Below are 23,057 nucleotides of genomic sequence, written 5' to 3' on the forward strand. Positions count from 1 at the left end.
GCAGGGCAGAAAGACAAGTGTGATGAGCTACTCTTACCAAGAGCAGAGTAAGACTCATATCTCAGCACATCCAGAGCTATCAGAACTGGCATCTCTGTGATATGCTGGATGGACAAGGCAGGGACAGTTGGGTGTTCTCCAGGACCAGCTTCATCTCTGTCTGCCTCTGAAGGTGCCAGTGGTGAGACTGCAGTAATATGTGTAGATCACCACTAGGAAAGGCAAATCAGGACCTTCAAACTCATTGCATGTGTGGAAGTTAGTCCCTGGCTGCTGGTGCTCTTTGCCATTGTTTGCTGGTTATCATTTATAGAATAGGGCAAATAGAGCTGCTGGCATCTCAGGAGACACCTAATGCCTTGCAAGATCAGGTTCTGGAAATAGGGAACCTATATTATATCCCAGTGACTGTAACCCACACTCCCTGCTCCACTAACTGGATTTATTGTAAGGCTGCATCAAACAAATGGAGTCATAAGCTGCACTGTCCCCAGAGCGACTGGATGAATTAAAATATCCAAGACAATGACAAATGCTGCCAGAGGGTGTTGATATGGGGCTCCTGGACCTGTGATCTCTGGCAGAGCCCAAGAAATAGTCTTGTCATAGGGAGGCTCCAGAGTTTATCGTTCTCAGCAACAACAGGGAATTGGGTTCCTGTTTCTTCTCCTTTGCTGTCAAAGGGGAAGCCAGGCTCTGCGATAAAGCATGCTGAATCTTCACACTTTCGAGAATGAAAAGTTTCTTATATCTTCAACTTTAGCTTTCACAGGTCTCATCATCTCCTTTTCCCTTCACTGCTCCAAAATTCAGCTAAATCAAATATAGATCAAAACAGGCAGCAAAATATTGTGGGCCCTATGCAGCTCCTGCTGAAGTCAGCAGTGGTGTTCTAAGATGATCCTTGTCCTCAGGCCCAGAGTTACATGTTTTGGCTGCATATTGTTATAATCTGCGTGCATCCGTGCACATGCATTTTATGTTAACATTTGCTTCTACACTTAGGAGAGGTTAGGGCCTATTTGTCTATAGGCAGCAGATATGTATCTGTATACATGTATATGTGTGTGTGTGCTGCTAACATATGTTTCAACTGGCATAAGTGCAGGACTGTGTGTCTTTGTGAAGGGTACATCCCCAGATGTATATGTAGAAAGCTGCCCTGCTAGTATAAGCTGTAATGGAGACCTTTGATTTGCAAGCCATTCTCTCTTGGTGGCTGTTTGTGTAGGATATCCATATGATGCCACATCTGAAATAGGTGATGGATTGCTGTCTGCTGGGCTGCAAGGTAACACCTCTGCCTGTAACCCTGTCAGGTACAAACTCCTTCTATGATGCCATTTTATTTTACAGGTGTGCAGCCATCCGAGGGGAAGCTTTAATTTGAGAGAGTCTGTACTTAGCAGCAGCAGCAGCCCAGAGCCCTGCCATGTCCTTTCCATCGACCCCTTTTTGTTCCTTTCTAAAACAAATACTGTCAGGAGGTCCTTCACAGGGGAGAAGTCAATGAGGGTAGCAGTCTACCTGCTTGCAGTAGCAATGGCCAGCCCAGCTCCTGGCTGATGGCAACCTTGTTGCTGACAGCCCGGCAAATGATCCCAAAGCAGAAACAGAAGGAAGGACAGTGTTTTGGCAAGGCCACCCTCAGGCACTCAGGTCCCATGGGAGAACTGTGACACTGGGGAAGGCCAAGAGCCACCTCTGCTTGGGGGAGGAGCAGAGTTTCCACATGGGTCTTGGTGCTTGGAGAATAACTCAGAATCAGAACAAGGTGAGCAATGCATCTGTTCATACCCAGAAATCCATCCGTTGCACCTGTGTCAGCTGTACCACATCAGTCATGCTGCTGCATGCTCATACACAGAAATAATAGAGCCCCATCTCCAGCAACCCCTTTCACACCTGGTGTGCATCTTCCCTCTCCCCAGCCCCATCCTCCCCTATTTGCGTCTTTCTGTCTCCAAAGAAATCGCTAAGGGAGAGATGCATTTCTTCTCAGCATCATGCTGACCCCCTTTCTCCTCACTCCAAGCCCTGAAATTAATTAAATGATGTCACGCTTGATTTTATCTGATTTGGAAGCAATTCATCACCCTTTTGCTGGTTCTATTAGTCCAGGCGATCAGCACATTAATTCATTTGCGAGACTAAGCTCAAGGGTAATTACAGTGAGGAAGCTTAATGCCTAAACGTGTTAATGCCTGTAATCAGAACTATTTTCTCAGTGCGGAACAATTGTTAGACAATTACACTTGGATATGATTGCCCTAGTAGGCAACAGACGCTGTGTCAAGAGGGGAATAGCAGAAGCTTGTTTTGCAAGCGGTATATTATCAGCAAATTTGACTCTTCGCAATCTCTCTTCTTCTGGATTCTGTACAACTCATCCCTTCCTTAGGTTTTGCATTGTTAAGGAAGTTGAAGAGTCACCCCTTGCTCTTTTTCAGGCTGGGTTGTGTGGGTAAGATGAAAATAGACCCTTCTGCTTTCTTGTGACATAAGTGTAAGGGGCTTTTGCTTCTGATGTCCTGGTTTCTGTGCATGGAGAGAAATAACTAAGTTAGTAGGTGGCCCTTTCCTTCCCAGTAGACCCCCTTTGTTTTCTGCTCAACAATCAGTGCTTTCCAGTCAGAAAATGTTAAGGACTGTATGAACTTTAGGACTGAGATTCTCCCTCTCTTGCTCATCTGGAGGACTCTTTGTTGACCACATGATGGGGAAGTCTCCTGCCAGTGTGGGTCAGGGCTTACCTAAGAGGAAAAGTAGCTGTTGATTGAGACCCCCATATGGGCAAAAGCATAGCAAGGAGCACAAAATCTTTCTGAGCAAGCTCATTTCCTCCCATTTTCTCCTCTTTTGACTGAGTTGTCAGTGCCCTTGTCTAACCAGAAAGCTTCCAGTTTTATATCAAGTGGCCTAAATTTGTCTCTTATTTCTTTCATGTTTAGGTCCAGAAGGAAGTGAGGAAGCTTACAGTGTGGATGGTACACAGTGGTGATGTCTGCTGATACACAGTCATGTGGGGTGAGCATGCACACTGCATCCATGCATCCATGCATCCATGCATCCATGCATGTGGGGTGAGCATGCACACTGCAGACTGCATGGATGCATGGACTGCAAAGGGGCTTTGGGGAAAGGTATAGCTCTGGCTCCTTCCTGCACAGGGAGGGCAGTGGTAGAAACCAATGTTGTGCATCCATAGAGAGGCCGTTGCTTCCATGCAGCAGGAACAGGATGGAGCACGGTTAGGGGTAAGGATCACGAGTGTAGCAATGAGGACAACACCACAAGGAGGAGCAGTCATGCCCACAGCATGGACCAAGGGAAGATGGGAACAGCCCAGCACTTGCTGGTTCAGGGCAGTTGAGCCTTATGGGACTGCTGATCACTGACCACCTTATCCCTTCCTCTGGCTGGCGTATGGCATTTTCAGGCAGGCTTTGTTCAGCCTCTTGCCTCCAGATGGAGAAGCCCTCTGAAAGTGAGGATGAATTTGCTGCAGTCTCTGTGAGCTGGATGGTGTGACTAGACAGAGGGAGAGCCAGGAACCCCTCAAAGTCATTTCCCTTCTCCCTGGGTGGCCATAGAGATTTCCATTGTTGCTGAGTGAGTCCAAGCACTTGTGCTTTTCAGCCAGGGAGAGATTTTATTCCAGCTCAACCTGGAGCTCCTCCAATGCACAAGGCACTGTACCTTGCAGAAATTCTCATTTGGGGTAATGTCCCATACACCGCTGGGCTTGAGAAATGCATTTCTTGGTAGCTGAAGAAAAGCCTCTGGCTGTGCTGCATTGGTAGTGTCCTCAGAGGCCCTTGTGTTAGTCCTTAGCAGCAATCCCAGCCTCCTGCCACAAATGAGGCAGGAGAAGAAATCACTTTTACAATGATGTGTTTTGCAGGCGTGGTGACGCTTGCGCCAGTGACAACCACAAGAAGAGGTGTCTGCTCGTATGGTTTCAGAAGGCTGTCTACACTCAGAGGAAGGTAAGAATAAATATAGTTTCTGTTGTCATTAGTGGTACGGATTAAGAGCAAATGGTTTCTTTTCCTCAAGACAGCAATCTTCTCTGGTCTTCAGCTGGACTTGCAAAAGGGCTGTGGCAGTGATCTCCTCCTGTCTCCAGTGGTATTAGCCACCTCCATGCTTACTGCAAAACCTAGGCTTACCACAAAACTGTGCTGGGGTGCCCTAAAGAGGTCTAAGACCTCTCTTAACAGCAGAAGAGCAGGGAGGCTCTGCAGGTGGGAAAGACAACATGATCAGGGCAATTGTGAACCAGGTGGTGTCCCAGCCACTGACTTGCTTCAGGGTGAACTTTTGCCTGTTCAGGCTTGTTCCCACTCAGTCTTGGGGTTCATTCAGTCGGGAGCTTTCCAGGAGGGAAAAACAGCATGTGCCAAAGGTTTCACACAGCAGAGAGCAGGTGAGAATCCTGCCCAAGGGGATATGAAGGCTGCTTCTGCCAAGGGGAGCAGATAGGGCTGAGGCACTGCACAGGAACAAGACAGGCACATTTCTCCTGCTGAGGCAGCCCAGGGCATGGTGGTGGCTGGGTTTGCTCTCTGTCATCCCAGGGCAGTCTTGTGGGATCTCGCTGGAGCTTTGCAGTAGTGTGGTATGGCAGGTGGATTTTGAGAGAATGGTGTGAAACCAGCAAGATACCTGCACTGCTGAATGAGTTAAAACGTCATTTAGTTCAGGGCAATCTCCCATTTGTTCTCATCCAGCTATCAGATCTGACAGCAGGGACCCTAAGCTCAATAGGATGTATCATGGTTTAACCATTCCTGAATTCTCAACACTTTCCAGCAGAAATCCAAAACACAGCCCCCTAGTAGCCACTGTGAAGAAAATTAACTCTATCCAGGCCAAAACCAGCACAGGATGTCATGTGCAGAGGTCTGCATTTTTGTTTCCTTGTCTTTATTTCTTTGTTTCTTCCCCTTTATGCTGGAACACCTTCTTAGCAGTGTAGAAACCCCACTTCTTACCCTTTCCTGTTCTCCTGGCAGGTCTTTGAATATTAATGCTGTCACCAGCTTCTGCGAGTTGAAGTGATCTGTGTTGGGTTGATGAAGGATGTAGGACATGAGTGACGTTCCCCTGCCTCCTCTTCTGTGCAGGCTGTAAGCAAAGCCCCAGGCTGCAGTGGTGCTGTGCTGCAATACAGGGCGCTTGCCTGCTCCTGGGGATTGGAAGGTTGGGATTTATTTGTTGGCACTGGTTTGCCAGGGAAGCTTAGTCAAAGCATATCCTCTCATCTTTTGCCTGCCTTCCAGTTTTAATCTGAAGTCCCTCCAGTCCTCACTCTGCTGATGGGGTTGTATGCACATTGTGTTATTCAGAAAAGCAGTGAAGCCTGGGATGGCTGAGCCCATTGTACCATCCAGGGCCTCCAGATTCTCCCTCTGCTCTCCAACTTGAAAGGAACTTCTGGAGATGTAGCTTGTCCATTGTGTTATGGATGCTACTCCTCAAAATTAGTCTTAAGTTACTGTAGATACCGTTTGAAACTGTGATATTTGAATAATAGCTTCTAAAATATTCATCTACTCCTCCTCTTTTTGTCTTTATTAAAAGCTATGGAATCTTTCTAATGTGACAGGAAACATGCTCCATTGTTTCTCCACTATATTTGACTGAAGTGAAGCTGCTTCCCTGCACAAAGGTACCCACCTCCGAATAGTTCGTTATTCAGAGCCCTGTTAAATTTGGAGTCTAACTTATTTTAACTATTGCATTCTCAGACAGCCACCTTGTAAAGTTCTTCCACACCATTAAAGCTTGATGGGTCTTTACCCCATTTACCAACAGAGACCCAGAAGAGGACATGGATTCCAATGAAATACAAGTGCAGTCAATCAGTTGAATTAATTAGGTGTTTAACATCTCCATCCTCTCTCCTGTGTTTTGTGGTTGGATGCTTTGGGATCCTTTCTGCCCACCAGAATGCAGTCTCCTTCCCCATCACATTTAGCCAGGGGTGACGGGATAACAAATGTGGTAAGAAGAAAAAGATTGAATTGCCCAGGAGATCCCAGACCCGGAGTTCAGATCCATGTGCTCCCAGCAAAGCCTGCTGAGCCTGACCATAGTGCTGGGCTGCGAGGCCCATGCACCAGCATCCCCACAAGGGAGGGATTTCTCCTCCTGCATCATTGCGGCAGCACCCTGCAAATGCTCTTGGACCTCTCCATCCCATCTGCAGCATTAGGGGATTGGCTGCCTAATGCTCTTCCCACAGGCATGCTGGTCAGGGATGTAATGAACAGGGACAAGCCAAGCTGCTCTGTGGGTACAGGTCACTTGGAGCAATGAGTTTTTGCTGAGAACAAACTGGTGCTTGTCAGGAGGTGAAAGCTTGCTGTTGATCTTACCAGCCTGGTTGAGATGAAGGGAGCAGAGGCAGACCTCTGCAGTGCCTGGGGAGCCTTCACAGCCTGAGGTGTTTCAGCCTCTGTGCTGCAAAGCAAATAGCTGCCAGTATTGATTTACATAGCAAATGCATAACTTTAAGCCACCTGCAAGCTCCTTTGCAAATCTGCCTGACTGCATAACCCATCAGAAGAACCAGACTCTGCCTATGGTGCAGGAACAGTAAAGTTACTGAGATGGAGACATTTTTCCTTGTCACACAGCCACACGTGCAGGAAGACTCCACAGGAACCCCACTGAGCTTAAACTACCTGGAGACCACAGGGCTGTGGGGAGAGCACCAGTCATGCTTAACAGGACACCTGAGGCCTCCTCCAGCCAGAATGATCCATCACTCCCAGCCTCACAGGTACACTCACCAAAGCTGCCTTAATAAATCCATGGACCATTTGGAGTGACATGTCGATGTGCCTGCTGGGCCTGAGCCCTATTCCCTGAAGTCAGTCAGTGTGAGTGTATCACTGTGGGCAAGCCAGGGCTTGCCAGGGTTAGCTCGTAGTTCTCCTGCTGCCCTTGAGGACCTGGGGGCCAGCTCAGGCCGTGGTGAAAGTGTGCTGTGGACCAGCACTTGGAAATTATTCAATGGTTACTGCTACGTTCCATGCATGAGTGTTTCCTCCCTCATGGTTATAAGTACATTCAATCAAAATGAACATGTTTTACACTTCTCTGTAAACAATGCAAATGCAACACAAACATTTCACTGTCTGCTGCTTGGTGTTTCTGCATAATCTGGCAATCCTGCACAGGGCAGATAAAGCGGTAGAGAAAGGAAGTTCTTACCTCATGTCTCTCCTCTGGCTATGACAGTACATCTAATGGCAGCACACGCAATCTGTCTGCCCCAGATATGCAAGCACTTCATGTCTAAGTTGGGCTAATATCACCTCTGCTGGGGTCCTGGGAGGCTTTGTGGTCCCCAGGTCCTGGCTGGAAGCCGTCACCGCTCCATCAAACACTGATTTTAGCAAATCAGCAAATTCAGACAAGAATATTTCTTGAATAGTTTCTCCTTGCCTGCTGCCTTGCTCTCTCCTCAGGTCCCAGGGGCCACACTGCACAGCAGACAGTGCTTTGGCACATGGCTTTGCTCATGGGCTAGTGCCTGTTGTGTGTGTGTGCATCCCTCCCAAAACATCCAGCTCAGCTGAGTAACTCACCTCAGCACATCTTAGGAAGTGCAGACTTGCAACAGAGAGGAATCCTGACAGAGACAGGCTGGGGGCTTCTGCAGGTGGGATGGCCTTTGGGCAAGACTGACATAGAATCATAGAGTATCTTGAGTTGGAAGGGACACACAGGGATCGTCAAGTCCAACTCCCTTCTCCTCACAGGAGCATAACTGTACATAATTGTACATAACTTCACATAACTGTACATAACTTCACATAACTGTACATAACTTCACATAACTGCAAAAGATTACAGTTTGCTTTTAAATAATCTTAAATATTTAATTATGACAGAATGTGGTAACTGCCATTTGTTTCAGTGGTGGTTCCTGTATTAGTTTTCTCCTGTCTAGAAACCAGAAAAAGGAATTTATTTAAAGTAGAAATTAGAAATCTGAGATGCTCTGTCTTTAACTGGAGTATGATCTAATCCAATGGCCTCTGCCACCTGTCCTCCATTGAGCCCCTGCTGCCTGCATTAGCTGTTGTAGCCTCTGCTGGCAGTTTGTTTGGCAAAGAATACTCCAGAACACTTGTATTTCACATGAGTGTCCTTTTCGGATTCTCTCCATGAGCCATTTAATGAAAAGGAGAGAGCAGTTAGAGAAGGAAGGGAGCAGGTTTGAAACCAGTAATGGGAAAAGCTGCTATTCATATATTTGCAGTACTGAATTACTGAATGCCATGATGACAAACCAGTGTGGTTTTATTATTTATACCCTCTTAAAAAGCTAAACACACAGACGTCACTGTTAGATGAGCTTTAAGGTCCCTTCCAACCCAAACCATGCTATGATTCTATTCAGCATTAAGTCATATTAAGTACATATTCATTAACTATAGTTTGGTTTCCTTGGTTTGACAGGATTCAGGGGTGCCATGAGTGCTTTGAAACATAAAGCAATGATGTGCCATTCAGCGCAGCTATCAAGTGGGGAGCCCAATCGTGCCATCTGCTATGGTAGAAGGTAACAGAAGAAGGAAATAACTCACCTCTGGAAAGCTACTCCCATACATAGCAAAGGAGGAGTGAAGGGCAGGGCATTTCCATCCCCAGGTTTGCACTCCTCAGAGCCAGTGGTGCACAGGACCACTTGCTGCTGCCCACCGTGGTGTTTGAGCAGTTGGGGCCCATTGGGGCCAGCAGGATTTCACTGGAACCGTGTCCATGTTTGCTCTGGAGGGTGCCTCCCTCCCTGTGCCGTGCTGCAGTGTGTGGTGCCTTCAGCTGTGGTTCAGCTGCTGAGGAAGCACCAGTACCAAAGCAGTGGGGCACGGAAGAGATGTGTTTGCTTCTCATGCAGTGCAGTCATGTCTTCATCCCTCCTGCCCTCCCCTGTTCCCATCCTCTCCCCAGTCCCGGTACCAGCCTTGCTAGGAACACAACACTTAGGTACAAAGGTCTGAAAAATGAGGACCATTTCTATTCTGTGGGAACAAAAGGTTTCCTTTGTTGTAATTCCTCTGTTCAGCTCTGCACAAGGTCCTTGCATGGGGCACAGCAACACATGCCCTGTATGACAGGGACAAAAGCAGATTGCTGTGGGCATGGCTGAAAGGAAGCCATGACTCGTTGTCTTGTTGCTGCAAGGCTCTTTGGCTGTTGATTTGCAGATGCTTTGCAGGGAGCAGTTCATACAGACTTTCTGTGCATAACAACAACAAAAGCTTTTCTTGATGGGGAAAAAGCAGGGGGTAGGGAGAGATGCAGCCTTGCCAGAAACAGTTCATACCATTTATGCAACATAAAATGATTAGTTTCTGCTTCCCAAATGTTGTTTCTCAGTGTTGTGGCTCTGATTCAGCATGGTGGAGAGGGTGATGGGAAGGGCTGGGGGCCCTAAGGCCGTGCTAAACCTTTATTTCACTGCTGGCCCATGGTAGGAGAGTGCAAGAGGGAGAGGACAGCAGCAGGGCTTTGCTCAGACCAGCCTGCTACACGTCTTGACTTGGTGTTGGTGTTTGTTTTCTTCTTTTTATTACTTCCTTTTGCATGTATTTGGCAAAGAAGTAGGCCCATGATAAAGGTCATGACTACACTTGACACCTCTTGGACTTCTGCAGGCTGCTACTGCTATCTGCATGCCAGCCTGCTGTCCTGGTGCCTCTGTGGCCACTCTGGTGGCCTCCAGCATGATTCTGCTGGAGGGTGCTCTCACAGGCATCATGGCTCTGCCCATGCAATTCACTTCTGTCATCTCCCCTGTCCCCACCACATCATAACCCCCATCTCCTGTGTTCTTTCTGCCTGTCTCAGCTGAACCAGTCTAGGTGTTACGTGATTGCCCACAGACTGAGACATCATCGGAAGCTCAGAAGCTGCGATCCCCAGGTAAGTGAGGAACAAAGGCCTGAGTTACTTGATGGGTCTGTCTCCTTTCTGGCCAGCCTTCAACATCAGTTTTGCCCTGTGAAGGAACAAGGAGACTGCAGAACAACAGACTGGCTCTTGGGGCAGGTAAGAGGGGGCAGGGAATGCTCTGGAGCTGCACCAGCACTCCTGACTGTCCCCAGGAACCTGCCTGGAGCATCTGTGGAGGGAGGTTAAGAAGCCAAACAACTTTCCCCCACCAGCCCCCCTGAAAAACCAACCCCAAACCCATCCAAATGTTCAAAAGGATCAAGCAAGTATTTCGGTTGACTTAAGCCATTAAAAAGCTCCCAGCTTTTCAGCTGGCAAACAGTGCCATGGGCTTAAAATGGCTCAGGAGGGCAAGTTTCAGGCCCAGCCTTCCTGTGGAGTGAGGGGACTCGCCATACAAATCCACCTTTTCAGGTAAGATCCCCCACCCACTCCAGTTCATAGCACTGGTCCCAGCTCTTACAATTGCAGGTGTCTGATCCCTTTCCTCGCCCAGTCCCCACACCAGCTACTCCAGGGATGGTGAGGAGGTGGAGAGCAGCTGAATGGGTGTGGATGCTTTGCGCAGCCTGTCCCTGCCCGTGGGAGGTGTGCTTTGGGATCCTGGTAGGGAAGTGGAGCAGTGCATTATAGGTGGATGAAAGGAGCCAAAGGGATGTTGATTTGTTGGGTTTCACCTTTCTGTTCTGTTGCTAGCTTCTGGCAGCAATTTCCAAAATATTTGCTGGCCCAGTTTGAGCTCTGATGCAGGAAACATGTTCAGCTGCTGCCCTGAGCAGCAGCCACAGCCCTGTTGGTGCAGCTGAGCTGAGTTTTATCTGCTGATGGTTTTTCCTTGATACATTCTGTAATGCATGAGAGGGGTTTGTTTTAAAATGGGATGATGTTCATTGGGCCTCTTCAGTAGTGTTACAACTGTAGTATGATTTGCAAACTGAGTGCAAGCTTTGAAGCACTCTCTGACTCCTGGGGCTGATCCAGTATTACTCAAGCTGGTACAACAGCCTGGATGGTCCCAGGCCTTAATGGAGGTGTTATAGTGCCAGCAGCAGCTGCTTAGTTTGCTTTTAGAGCAAAACCATTCCCCTGTGCCCAGTGCAGGGGGTTGCAGTGGTGGGACAAACCCAGCAGTGAGCCGCAGACCTGAGGAGTGGGGTGGGGGGTTCTAAAGCCAGGTGTCAGTGTGCTTGTGTTGGGCCCTACCAGCCCCGTGGGTGCTGTTTTCTTTTACTGCAAGATCAACTTTCTCAGCATTGAGTCCTCAGCTTTGAGTAATTTCACAGGTGCTGCTCACTAAAAGCTGAATTGTGCTTGTCAGGAGCAGCTCAGAAGCCAAATTCAGTGGCCTTGGCCAGGCTATTCTGAGTGAGTGGCACAGGGCTTTAAATAAAGTGATTACTGGCAAACACTTCGTTGCTTCATCTTTGCTTGCTTTGTTTTTAGCCAGGTAAGTAAAACTCAGCTGGGGTGGGAGTGAAGGGTGAGGATGTTTATTTACACTTCTCTCTTGTATTGCTCATGAGTTTATTTATTCTGCAGCCTTGCTGAAGTTTGTGATTCTCTGACTCTACAGCGATCCTGGTTTTATGTCAAACCCCTGCCTTGGCAGCAGGCACCATTTCCTCTGCTCTGTATGAAACTTGCCTGTCAGGGGTTGTTGTGCTTCCATTTTGCTAATAACCAGTGAGTGGTTTCCCTACCCATTCCCCTACGTAACCCCCTAAATAAGAATACAGTTTATAATAGGCACAGTTGTAAAAGCACGAATGGTTACCAATGTAAGCCTGCCCGCCACCAACAGTCGGGACCGGGTAGTAGTGAACTGTTGTGTATCTATCTATCTGTGCCATGACCTTTCCACACGGTGGGGTACCAAATGCTGAGGGCATTCCTGAAGCACATAGGTGCAGCCCAGGGAGATGGGAGTACTTTAAAATGCACCTCAAAGAGCCAAGTGACCTTTATGGGTTCTGACTGAATGTAACCAGCTTTGGGGAGCACCGGGAATGCCATTGGCAGGGAGGTTCTGTGAGTGGGGTGTGTGCCCAGCCCTGGGGGAGTGATGTGGCTTCTGAAGTGAGTGATGTGCCAGAGGCTGGGGGGGGGGGGGGGGGGGCTGGGGGGTGGGGAAGGGTGTGGGGTATGTGGCTGTGCATGTGGCTCTGTGTGTGTGTCTCTGTGTCCATTTGTGTCTGTGTCTTCATCTATGTGTCCATGTGAGCGTGTGTCTGTCTGTCTCTGTGTGTTTGTCAGTGCGTCTCTGTGTATCCATGTGACTGTTTGTCTGTATCTGTGTGTCTGTGTGTGTGCGTCTGTGTGACTGAGTCTCTGTTTCTCAGTGTGTCTCTGTGTGTATCCATGTGACTGTCACTGTATCTGTGTGTGTCTCCATGTTTGTCAGTGTGTGTCTGTGTGCGTGTCCATTTGACTGTCAGGTCTGTCTCTGTATCTGTGTCTCTGTGTGTTTGTCAGTGTGTGTCTGTGCGTGTGTCCGTATGACTGTCTCTGTGTGTTTGTGTGTGACTGTGTGTATCTGTGTGTGTCTGTGTGTTTGTCAGTGTGTGTCCGTCCGTGTGATTGTCTGTCTCTGTGTATCTGTGTGTCCATGTGACTGTCTGTATCTGTGTGTGTCTGTGTTTGTCCATGTGTGTGTGTCCGTGTGACTGTCTGTATCGGTGTGTCTCTGTGTGTTTGTCAGTGCATGTCTGTGTGTGTCCGTGTAACTGTCTGTATCTGTGTTTGTGTGTCTTTGTGTGCCTGTGTCCCTATGTCTCTGTCCATGTGTGCATGTCTGTGTCCATATATCTGAGTCCATGTGTGTGTCTGCATGTCTGTGTCTGTCTGTCTGTGTCTATGTGTGTTTCTGTGAGTCTGGGTGTCTGTGTGTCCATGTGTTTGTGTCCCTGTCTGCATCTCTGTGTCTGTGTGTCCGCTTGTGTCTGCATGTGCCTATGTCTGTGTGTCTGTATGTCTGTGATCATGTGTGTCTTCATGTGTGGCTGTGTCTGCATCTGCATCTGTGTTTCTGTGGATGTCTATGTTTGTGTATCTGTGTCAGTATGTGCCCATGTCCGTCTGTGTTTGTGTCTCTGTGTCTGTGTCTATGTGACTGTGTCTGTCTGTTTGTGTCCATGTCTGTGTATCTGTGTTTGTGTGTGCATCTGTATGTCTGTTCATGTGTGCTTGTATCCCTCTGTCTGTATGTGTCCATGTTTCCCCATGTCTGTCTACATGTGTCTGTATGTCTGTCTCTGTGTGTGTGTATCCCCATGTCTTTGTCTGTGTGTGCCCCCATGTCTGTGTATGTGTGTCCCTCTGAATGTCTGTCTTTGTGTCTGCATGTCCATGCGTGTCCATGTTCATGTGTGTCCCCTATGTCTGTGTGTGTATCTGTGTCTTTGTTTCTGTGCCTGTGTGTCTGTGTGTCTGTGTGTGTGTGTGTGTGTGTGTGTCAAGCCCTGGGAAGCCATTTCAGCCATTACACAGAGTTTGTTTCGTATTTTATTGAATTTCATTTATATTAAATTAAAAATATATTTCTGACAGATTCATGTAACAAAAAGGCAGAACAGTTTCAAATTGTTCAGCTGGGATGAGCGCGGGTTGATGCACGGTGGGTCGCAGTCTACATTTGCCTCTACAAACAGATAAAGCTCTACCCCAAGGACCATGAGGGGAAAGTGGGGGCTGCACAGGGGTGGGGATGTAACCACACAAAGAGGATGCACGGCTTCTCCCCAGCCTCCAAACAAGACAAAAGGGGAGGGAAGGAAAAGAATCAAAACCAAGAAACCATGAAAAGAAGGGAAATTAGGCTAAAATATGTACCTAATATTAACCCAGGTCAGTAAGTATTTAACCGCGTATAATCCTTGATAGCTAACGTATGAGAAAGGAAAGGTTAAAGTAACATTACGCCACACACAACTGGCATACCCTACTGTGTAAGCAAGTGCAGAAAGTCTGAACACACCACAATAGTGCTAAAACACAGAATCACACAGAATGCCAAGAATGGGACTTCTAACCAAAACCAGGGGGTGGGAAGGGAGAGAAAGAAAAGGGGAGGAGTGGCTTAAATCACAAGCAAATTACCTATATACAAATCAACCCTAAGGACAATTATGTTCCAAATAATGGTGTCCACAAGGAAAATAAAAGCAACATTATCCTTATTTACAAACGCAACTAGCTGTGTCTTTAACAAGCTATAAAAATACTATTCACATTTTCAAAGTAACATACAGTAGTTTTTGTAGTTTTTATTGTTCAGAAAGGCAGCTAACTCTGAATGCATCACTGCAAGAAATGAGCGTCTTCCCCAGCGTCCTCATGCTTCTCTTCCTCTGAAGGTACCTCCTAAGGCAGAAGTATTGTTGGTTTTGCCTCTGCACTTTGAGATCATGGAGAATGGGATAAACCCCAGACTCTCTCATCTCTGCCTCTTGCAGGAGCTCCATGCTGGCCCTGTGTCACCCGCAGATGAGGCTCAGCCTTTGATTTTGAGGGGGCAGGAATGTCATCCTCCGGGCCTGGGAATTTGAGCCTCATCAGAAAAGCAAACGTCAGTAGCTTGTGAGTGCCAGGTCAGGAAATACATTCTGGCTATCTCTGGTTTTAGGAAGAGATGTCTGTTTTCCCTTGGTTTCCCCTCTCTACACCTGGGTGCTACCTCTTTAGGAATTCCAGCTTATGGTGGTGGGGAAATCACAGAAACTGCAAATAAAGGGATCAAAACTATTGTGGAGAATGTATTGAATGGGTACCCATTTCCCACATTAAAATGCTACACAAACTAGGTGTTGTCATCGAGCTGCATTTTCCTCTTAACATCCCCCACCCTAAAGAGACAAGTACCCAGCAACTACCTTCAGGCCCCACCTCAGCTGGTGGAACAGTGTTTAGTGCATTCAAAGTTAGCTACCCCTTACACAGCTGCTCAGTTAATAATCGACCCAGTTAACAGCAGTACCAGTTTATGCTACATATGTCATAGTACCTTACCTCGAAAGAACGGCGTACATATCTACACCTACTTATAAAATACCATTCACAGTTTATTACTGTGGTTATCCCAAAAGGGTTTAGTCTTCGGAGTGCTATGGACAATACAGTGTTTTCTCCCTAAGAGGGCTCAAAGGTCGGGCAGGGCACAGCACGGGGATGGTGGCAGCCAGTGCTCAAGGGCAGCGCATGGCTCGGTGCCCATGTGTGCCCTGGTCACACCTGAGCCACCAGCAAGAGGGGCTGTGTGGGAGGCACCTCTGCCCTGGGGATTTCACCCACACCATGTCTGGAGCACGGTTTCATGGCTTTTTTACTGGGGAGGGGAGAAGCACTGCGACACAATTACCCTGGGAAACACACTCCCCTTAAACCCCTCTCTGCCAAGGTCCTCAAGGCTCACTCTGCAAATTAAATAAGGGGGAAAGAAAAGCAGCTCGGACTCCTCTTGTTTTCCTAATGGGGATAACATCCACAGGTTCTCCTTACCCCCCTCTCCTGGCACAGACCCCACTGGAGGATGCCCTGGGTGGAAGCTCCTCCTCCTCCGTTCAGCTCTGGGTAGCAGATGCGCTGGTCCCACTGAGTCCCACCAGGGTCAGTCAGACCTGAACACCCGTGTGCTCCCCCTGCACTGATCACCTGCATCTCAGGCAGCTCCCAGCCGGCACTGGGAGCACGGAGCCTACCAGCACCACAACATCCTAATCCATGCCGCAGTACAGGAATATGACCTTGTGCTAAAATAAAACTACAACAAAGGTGAGGATGTGATTTTTTGGCTGGTTTAGAGTGGTGTTTCTAACCACTGAGCTTGCTTTCTGTTCTTTATTCCCAACCTGAAACCCCCGCTGGTAACAGTGACCTTTTCCTACCTTAGTGAGAGCCAGGAAACAAAAAAGAGAGGGAATCTTCCAACTACTGTGATGCTGCAGAGGCTCCCTCATGGGACGCTGCAGCTCCTCACACGTAATGAAGCACAAAAGCTGCAGACAACCAACCCCACCCTGTGCAGCCTCAGCTCCCCTCTTTCCTCCCCCCATCTGAACCCAAATCTAGGATTTTATTTAACAACAGACAAGCTGTTTTCGCAGCAGCACAGGTCCAAGATCCATGGGAATCAGGATATTGCATGTGACAGAGCTAGAAATGAAGGGATGCAGTCTTCATGCTCCTGCCATAACACCATCGCTTGACAAATACCTGCTGAAGGGAACTCATGGTGACACCAGCCCCTCTGAGGTGCTCTTTAAGAACCAAAGAGGTGACTGATGACCAGAGGGCTGGCTCTGGTTCATGCTAAAGCCTCTGTTCCAGCTGCTACCCTCAAGCTAAACAGCCTTCAAAGCAGAACACCCACCTGAGGTCAACAGTTCCGAAATGGAAGTGGGAATCAGGGTGGATGCCCCAATACACCAGTTGTGCAAAGTGAGGGAAAAATCCATCCTGACAAGTGAGCTGTGCCCCAGCTGTCAGTCCCAGGGGAACTCATGTTACTCCCATTCCTTCCACCTAGAAGGGTCAGTGTCCATGTCTGTGCATATGTGGATGCTTCCATAGAGCCTGCCCAGGATGCACAGGGCTCTGTGGAGAAGCAAAGCTGACCACATGCATACCTTCAGTTACCCTAGGGAATTACATGACCAACAAACAGCCTAATTCTGACCTGTGCCAAGGTCTCCTCATCAACCAGACAGTATAAAGGAGCCTACACAATCCTTTCATTCCTTTGGCTGCCACCATGCCACAGGACACTGATGCAGACACCCCAGCAGGTGCAAAAAGATCTTTACTTCTATATCGTAGTTTCCCATACAGGTCCATCTCCACCCCCCCAACCCAAGCAGATTTACCTCACAGCTAGTACCTTACACCACCGTGCCCAGCTCTATCTGTAGCTGTGGAAACAAGGGATCCAGAGAATCAGGATCAAGCTGGTCTGCCAGAGTTGCCATTTTCTTGGCATCTAAGCTGGTATTAGTGGTGGTTGGGGGGGGGGGTGGTGGTGGGGAAATACTCCCCCTCAAATCCTTAGTGGAAATGAGTGCCAGGCTGGCTGCCCTGCCCCAGCACCCACTGCCCTTCGCATGCAGCCACTGGGCTTACCGGCTGTGCGACAATAAGGGAAAGGTCTTCCCCCGTTAATCCAGGAAATGATGGGAATGGGGTTGTTACAGACAATTCCTGCACTCAAGAAATGCATTTTCTACTAAACAAGCGGTACAACCAAGGTTAACACAACCTTTCTTTCTACACAGAAAAGGATTTCAGGGCTGAACTTACTTAAGACACCTGAAACACAGTGGCTCCTACTCACTTGGATTTCTTCCCATTGCTTGCTACCAGTGAGAGATGACCTGTTTGAAAGCACACTGTAAATACTCTGCTACAAGTGAGTGAATGGCCATGGAAGAATCCCTCCCGGCTATTCTGCAGGAAAAACTGAAAAGAGCTGAAGGAGGAAGCTTAAAAGGAGTTGGTTTCAGTCAATTATGTTCCAGCAAGTCAATCAGACCCAGCATCCATGTCTGTTTGAAATCACCCTCAGGTAGACAATAACAACTCAGATAAGTATCATGAGAGAGATTAGGAAAGCCTAAGATGTTGCTCTCTTATTCAGCACGTTGCTTTGTTCCTTGGACAGCGGCTGGTACACACTCAGGCATCTGCTCTTGAGAAGTAAGTTAGTCACTACTCTTCCGTCATGCAGGCTATGGTAAGGGAAAGGAAACCCTTTACAGACAGGAGATAGCATTATAAAATCCATCAGAACTGACAGTGCTGTGTACAGATACCACTGCAGAACTAGAGAATTAATTACACCCAGATAGAATAGTACTGCTGATGTTCCCCCCTACTGCTCTGTGCTGACAGAATGCACTGGGTGTGTGGAAATCCCTGCTTTCCCCCAAACCTGTCACTGGTTGGTATTAAAACACACAGCTCAGCCTGGCTGCAGGGCCGAGCCCAACATTAAGGGAGCTGCCGTTCCGGCCTTCAAGCGACCTCTGCACTTCCACGCTACGGAATATGTCACACCCACAGTCAACGGTTAAAATGAATAAATAATTCAAGTTTTGTGAGAAATAAAGTGTTCGATGGTTAACCCCACACCACAGTTATTTACATTTTGATCATTTGACAGGCTCGTTTCCAACACCAGAGAAACAAACGGGCCTCACCTTCCATTAGCAGCTACTTCCTGGCCCCATTCCACCCAGGGCTGGAGGTGTTCATCCTTCTGCACCTCTTCAAACTCAAACACCTCAGCTGTGCCAGGAGTTTCTTTCACTTTTTCTCCATTAGGAGTTACTCTGCTACCAGACTTGTTCAGGGACAAATCAACCCCTTTCTCCACCTACCTACAGAACCCCAGCTGCTTCTGTGCTGCCCAATGCCTGCCTCTGTCTCCTGTCAAGACCATGAGGAGTTATGGAGACACCAGGAAGAGGCAAGGCCTCTCAGATGTGTGTTGGCTTTGTAACCATCTATCCCACTTCAGTGATCTGGTGGTCATTTTGTTCTGCTACCATGAACCACCTTGGTACCACCCGACCGAACACCTCCCTCGAATAGCTTTAAAGTTCTGCACTTGTTCTTGCTGTTTTCAGACTCTTCATCTATGCACTTGGGTTACAGGTTTAACATCCACCCCATGGCTGGTTCAAGCTGGCCTGAACACACTTGATGCAGAAACAGGCTGTTGGCTAGACCAACCTTGACCCAATGATCAGGCACAATCTGTTTCCCATCTACAATCACACCAACCAACCCAGGTTTGAGATCTCTTCATACCTTTGTCAAACTGACCCTCAGCCACCAAGCTTTGGGTAACTACTGCTTGTTTCTTACTCCTTCCTCTGCTTCCCTACAATTCAAGGTGGCAAGCTGCTGAGATGACAGGAATTTGGGGGCACTTGATGCTGTTTCCATACCACGGGTTGTTGCTGGTTTTGTTGCCAGGTTAGGTCACCCCAAAGATCCTGACTTTAACAGTACTGAAGCGCATAAACTGAAATACTGTTGTACCACCTAAGATGGGCATCCATCAAGTATTGTTTTTCCCTTTAAAAGCCTTGATGGATAAAGACGTAGGCAGCTCTCTAAAGGTACTTAATAGTTCCTTAAGATTTTGGGTAGGAACTAGGTACACGAATGCTCTTACACACATGGGTCTTGGCGTGCCAGGAGGAAGCTATCAGTGTCTCTCTGGCCCTTACGCCTCCCTTCCCAGCTCCATTTGCCTCAGGTTGCTAAAAACGTCCAGAACTCTGGCTGAAAGTTATTTGCAAAGAGAAGCAGGCCAGGGGTGGGGGATATCTACCTAAAAAGTGAGGTTGATGAAAGCAGAACTAAGTGCAAGGAGACTGACTCATACTTATTTACATTTTTGATGGAAAGCTCTGCAAGTCATGCACGGTTTGAATCCTCACACCTCATGTGCACCATCTTCTGTGCCAGAGTAATCCTCCTGTTAGGAAAAAGTGTTCCGTACTGGGCTGCAAGCCAGAGCAAGACATTTGTCTCCTCCAGTCCCTTTCAGAGCTTGCTCAGCTGTCCTTCGCGTGGCAGCAGATAGAGCTAGCTGCTCTGTCACTGTATTCTCTGAAGCAGTCAATGCAATGGCCTCTCAGAACTGGTCAACATTGTTCCAAAGACTTGATTTGCTTCATTTTGGCATTTCCACAGTCATCCTTTACATAGAATTCATCAATTTAAAATGAGTATTTTGTATTTTGCTGGTCACTTCCATATTGCTTCATTCAAAATCCAGAAAACAGTTCAAATAAAATCAGAGCAAAGTGCAAACTAACTTTTCCAGTGAACTGCTATGTGCGTTTCTCCAGTCCAGTGTCTGTCTTCCAGTTTAAAGGACCCTTCCCACCACCGCCCCACAGAACACCAGCAGACTTCATGACCCAGATCAAACTCTCCAGTTCTCTGTCTTGTCCTCAGTGTTGCCTGACAGCATCCCCAACTCCCTTCATGATCATGAAGAAGAAAAAGAGGGAAGGAATTGTTTAGGTCTTAGTATGTGTTTATAGTCAGCAGGTATAAAACAGGAAAGCAAAGTGTTTTGCATACAAATCTTGGTTTCTCGGCCTGTCTTTTAGCTTCAAAAAGGACATGTTGAAGGAGTGGTTTTGTTACTCTCTTCTGAAAGGGTTTTGTGTTTGTCGTGTTGGCACATGTACAAAAATGGTCGTGTCACGTCCCAGTTCTAAGTGGGAGTCTCTGTGGTTAGGAATTGGCACAAAATCATGGTGTGGCTCAGAAAAAGGGTTTAGCCATGTATTAGAGTCCCATCATCATTTCTTGGAAAGCCGCGGTGAAGGTCTGAATGGTTATGAAAAGCCAGGTTAGCCATTTTCAGTTGCTGGGCTAGAAAGTGTTAGAGAAAGAAATTGGATGCTCAATCTCAATTACTATGCTATCACACATGATATAAAAATTTTCCATTTTCCCCCCTGATGGAAACTGCATCGAGATTTCCAGGAATGCTGTACAGACTCTCATCAGTTCCTGCTGGAACAAACAGCCTCTCTGTGGCTTTCCCTGCAGTGTGTGGGTTGAATCACTGAGAACTAGCTTGACAACAGGCAACACTGCCACTGGCCTTTACTGGTACTGTCTGGCTTCTCCGACCATCCGAGCCTCCGGATCTGTGGAAAGTGAGAAATGCCAGGTTGTACGCACCTTCTTTCAGTCTCTTTCCTTCCTTCTTTCCAGGTTCCCAACCCAATCTGCAAACAACTCCGAGACATCCTTTAACTTAGACATATCAAAAATGAGTGAACTGGCAAGAAGAGGAAGCTCATGGGAGGAAGAAAGGGAGAGAAGGAGGGAGAAAGGGGAGAGAGAGAAAGAGTGAGGCAGCTAGAAGGAGTTGCCTTTCCAGTTGTGTAAGACCGCGGTCACTACACCACTGTGTTCCGGTGTCTGTAGGGCGGCGGGGGCAGCACAGTGCCAGGCTTCAGGGAGAACTCGGAGAGGTATTCAGGATTCTCTGCCACAATGGGCCGGATCCGGCCGTTCTGTTTGTAAAAGTACTTTGTGCTGTACTCTTGCAGGTAGTCCGGGTGCTGGAGAGTGCTTCGTGGCGGCAGGCTGTGGTTCCAGTAGTCTGGGTTGTCAAAGGCCTTCTTGGCTTTCTCTGGCAAATTGTTCTTCAGGTACTCGGCTTTTTCCAAGGTGTTGGCAAACGTGTTGAGGTACAATGGCTCGTTCACGTACTCATCCTCTGCCTTGGGCTGCCCGTTCGGAGCGTTGTGATATTCCGGGTTGTCCACAGCTTGGAGATCTCCGTTCTTTCGCCGGGAAACAAATGGGTTCTCTTCCACTGGGTTTAGGTATTCTAAGGAAAGATAAACAGTAAATCAGCAACAACAGGGAGTAATCCATCCACATAGCAAGTACCATGTGTATGTTACTATCAGGTGGTGCTTGGACTTGTGCATCCTCCACCCAGCCATTCCTAGAACTCCATGTGTTGACTGCTCCATCCCTGGCAGTGTTCAAGGCCAGGTTGGATGAAGCCTTGTGTGGGATGGTTTAGTGTGAGGTGTCTCTGCCCATGGCAGGGGGTTGGAACTAGATGATCTTGAGGTCCTTTCCAACCCTAACTATTCTATGATTCTATGACTATGTTGAATACACACTTGCTAAAAGTGAAGAATGTGCAACCTAAACAGACCATATGGGCTAGACTGAAAGCCCTCACTGCTGAAGTGACTCATTACACATACTGGCAAACCAAGCTACACATCTCACTGAGCCACAGCCCACGTGTCTTGCTTGATCATGGGCTTCCTCTCAGTGTATGATCTGCAGAGCCAAACATGATGAGCAACTTCTGCCTCTGCTGCTGACCCTCTCTGCAACCTTGGACATTATCAGTCAAACCCTCTGCTCTGCAGTCTTCCCATCCAGAAAGCTCTATAGGAATCCTAGTTAAGCCTCTCTGCACAAAAGCCATCCCCAAGGGCTAACTTCTAAGCCAGCTTCATTTCTAACAGAACAATTTACCTTATTAAGAACCTCCCATCCCTGAAGAACAAAGGGCCTCAAAGCATTATGACAAAAATGATTCAAATGAGCTCTGCAAAGGGTACATGAGAGCCTTACATCAGCTCCAAACCAGGACTTGGCGCAGGCTGCAGTTACTTCAAATCCCTTTCTGTGAATTAATACCACAAAAAAGAAGTGCAGCTGAACTGCAGCAGGTTTTATTGCATATGGAGTGTGCACAGAAAGCTGGACAGGAGGTAGGGAAGGAAGAGAAACATGAAGAGACTGGCTGTGCTAGGTTTAAAATGCACACTTAGTAAGATCTCTGCTATGGTCACCCACAGGCAGCAGAGCCATGGAGCAATGGATTCGTTGCGTGTCATGTCCTGCCTTGCACTGTGTGTAATGAGGTCTGGCTGCAGAACAGAAAGCCAATCAGCTGGACAGGTGGGAGGTCACTGACAAAGCAAGTGGGCTGCAAAGGGAATGGCCTGGAGGTGAGCTGGGGTCAAGAGTGGTGGGGTGCAGCAAGATACAAAAAGCATCCAGCTGACTGAAGGCTGGAACTCATCAGATCAAACCCACTTCCTGTAGTAACTTTGCCTTTCATCTCACAGCCCAGAGGTTCCTCACAAAACGGGGTTCCCAAGCCACTGCCATTAGTGAGGGATGGTCTCTCAGCCTGCCTGTGGCGCACAGGGGTGCCAACAGAAGGCCTCCATTTTCAGTGGCACGGCTCTGGTCATGGGCTCTGGAGACACCTCCATAGAGAGGAAGAAGGACCCTGCCTGTTGTGAGAGAGTGGCTGTGGTCCTCACTTCAGGTCTGCTTGTATCCAGGCTGGGGCCAGTACTACTGAATGCAAAGGTTCAAGACTTAGTGAATATCTCTGAACACAGCTAAAACTTGGTGGACAGGCACAGGCTCAGTACCAGGATGTCCTGGGTTGAGCAGCAGCAGTCATTTTTCTCCTTCTTAGGAGCTAGTACAGTGCTGTGTTTTGATCTTTTGGCCTTGGAACAGTGCTGATAACGCCGATGTTTTCAGTTGCTGCTCAAATGTTTGGTCTG

General features: G+C 47.9%; 1 protein-coding gene across 1 annotated transcript in view; it reads right to left on the bottom strand.

Moving 5' to 3' along the window:
• Positions 1–13,463: 13,463 nt before the first annotated feature.
• Positions 13,464–23,057, bottom strand: part of ERBB4 (erb-b2 receptor tyrosine kinase 4) — a 637,594-nt gene continuing 628,000 nt past the window's right edge. Inside the window, exon 27 of the mRNA XM_065669823.1 lies at positions 13,464–21,334. Within this exon, the coding sequence (XP_065525895.1) occupies positions 20,898–21,334 (437 nt within the window). The 3' untranslated portion in view covers positions 13,464–20,897. The remainder of the gene's footprint in view (positions 21,335–23,057) is intronic.

The sequence above is a fragment of the Lathamus discolor genome, chromosome 3 (genome assembly GCF_037157495.1).
Source record: "Lathamus discolor isolate bLatDis1 chromosome 3, bLatDis1.hap1, whole genome shotgun sequence".
Classification (NCBI taxonomy): Eukaryota; Metazoa; Chordata; class Aves; order Psittaciformes; family Psittacidae; genus Lathamus; species Lathamus discolor.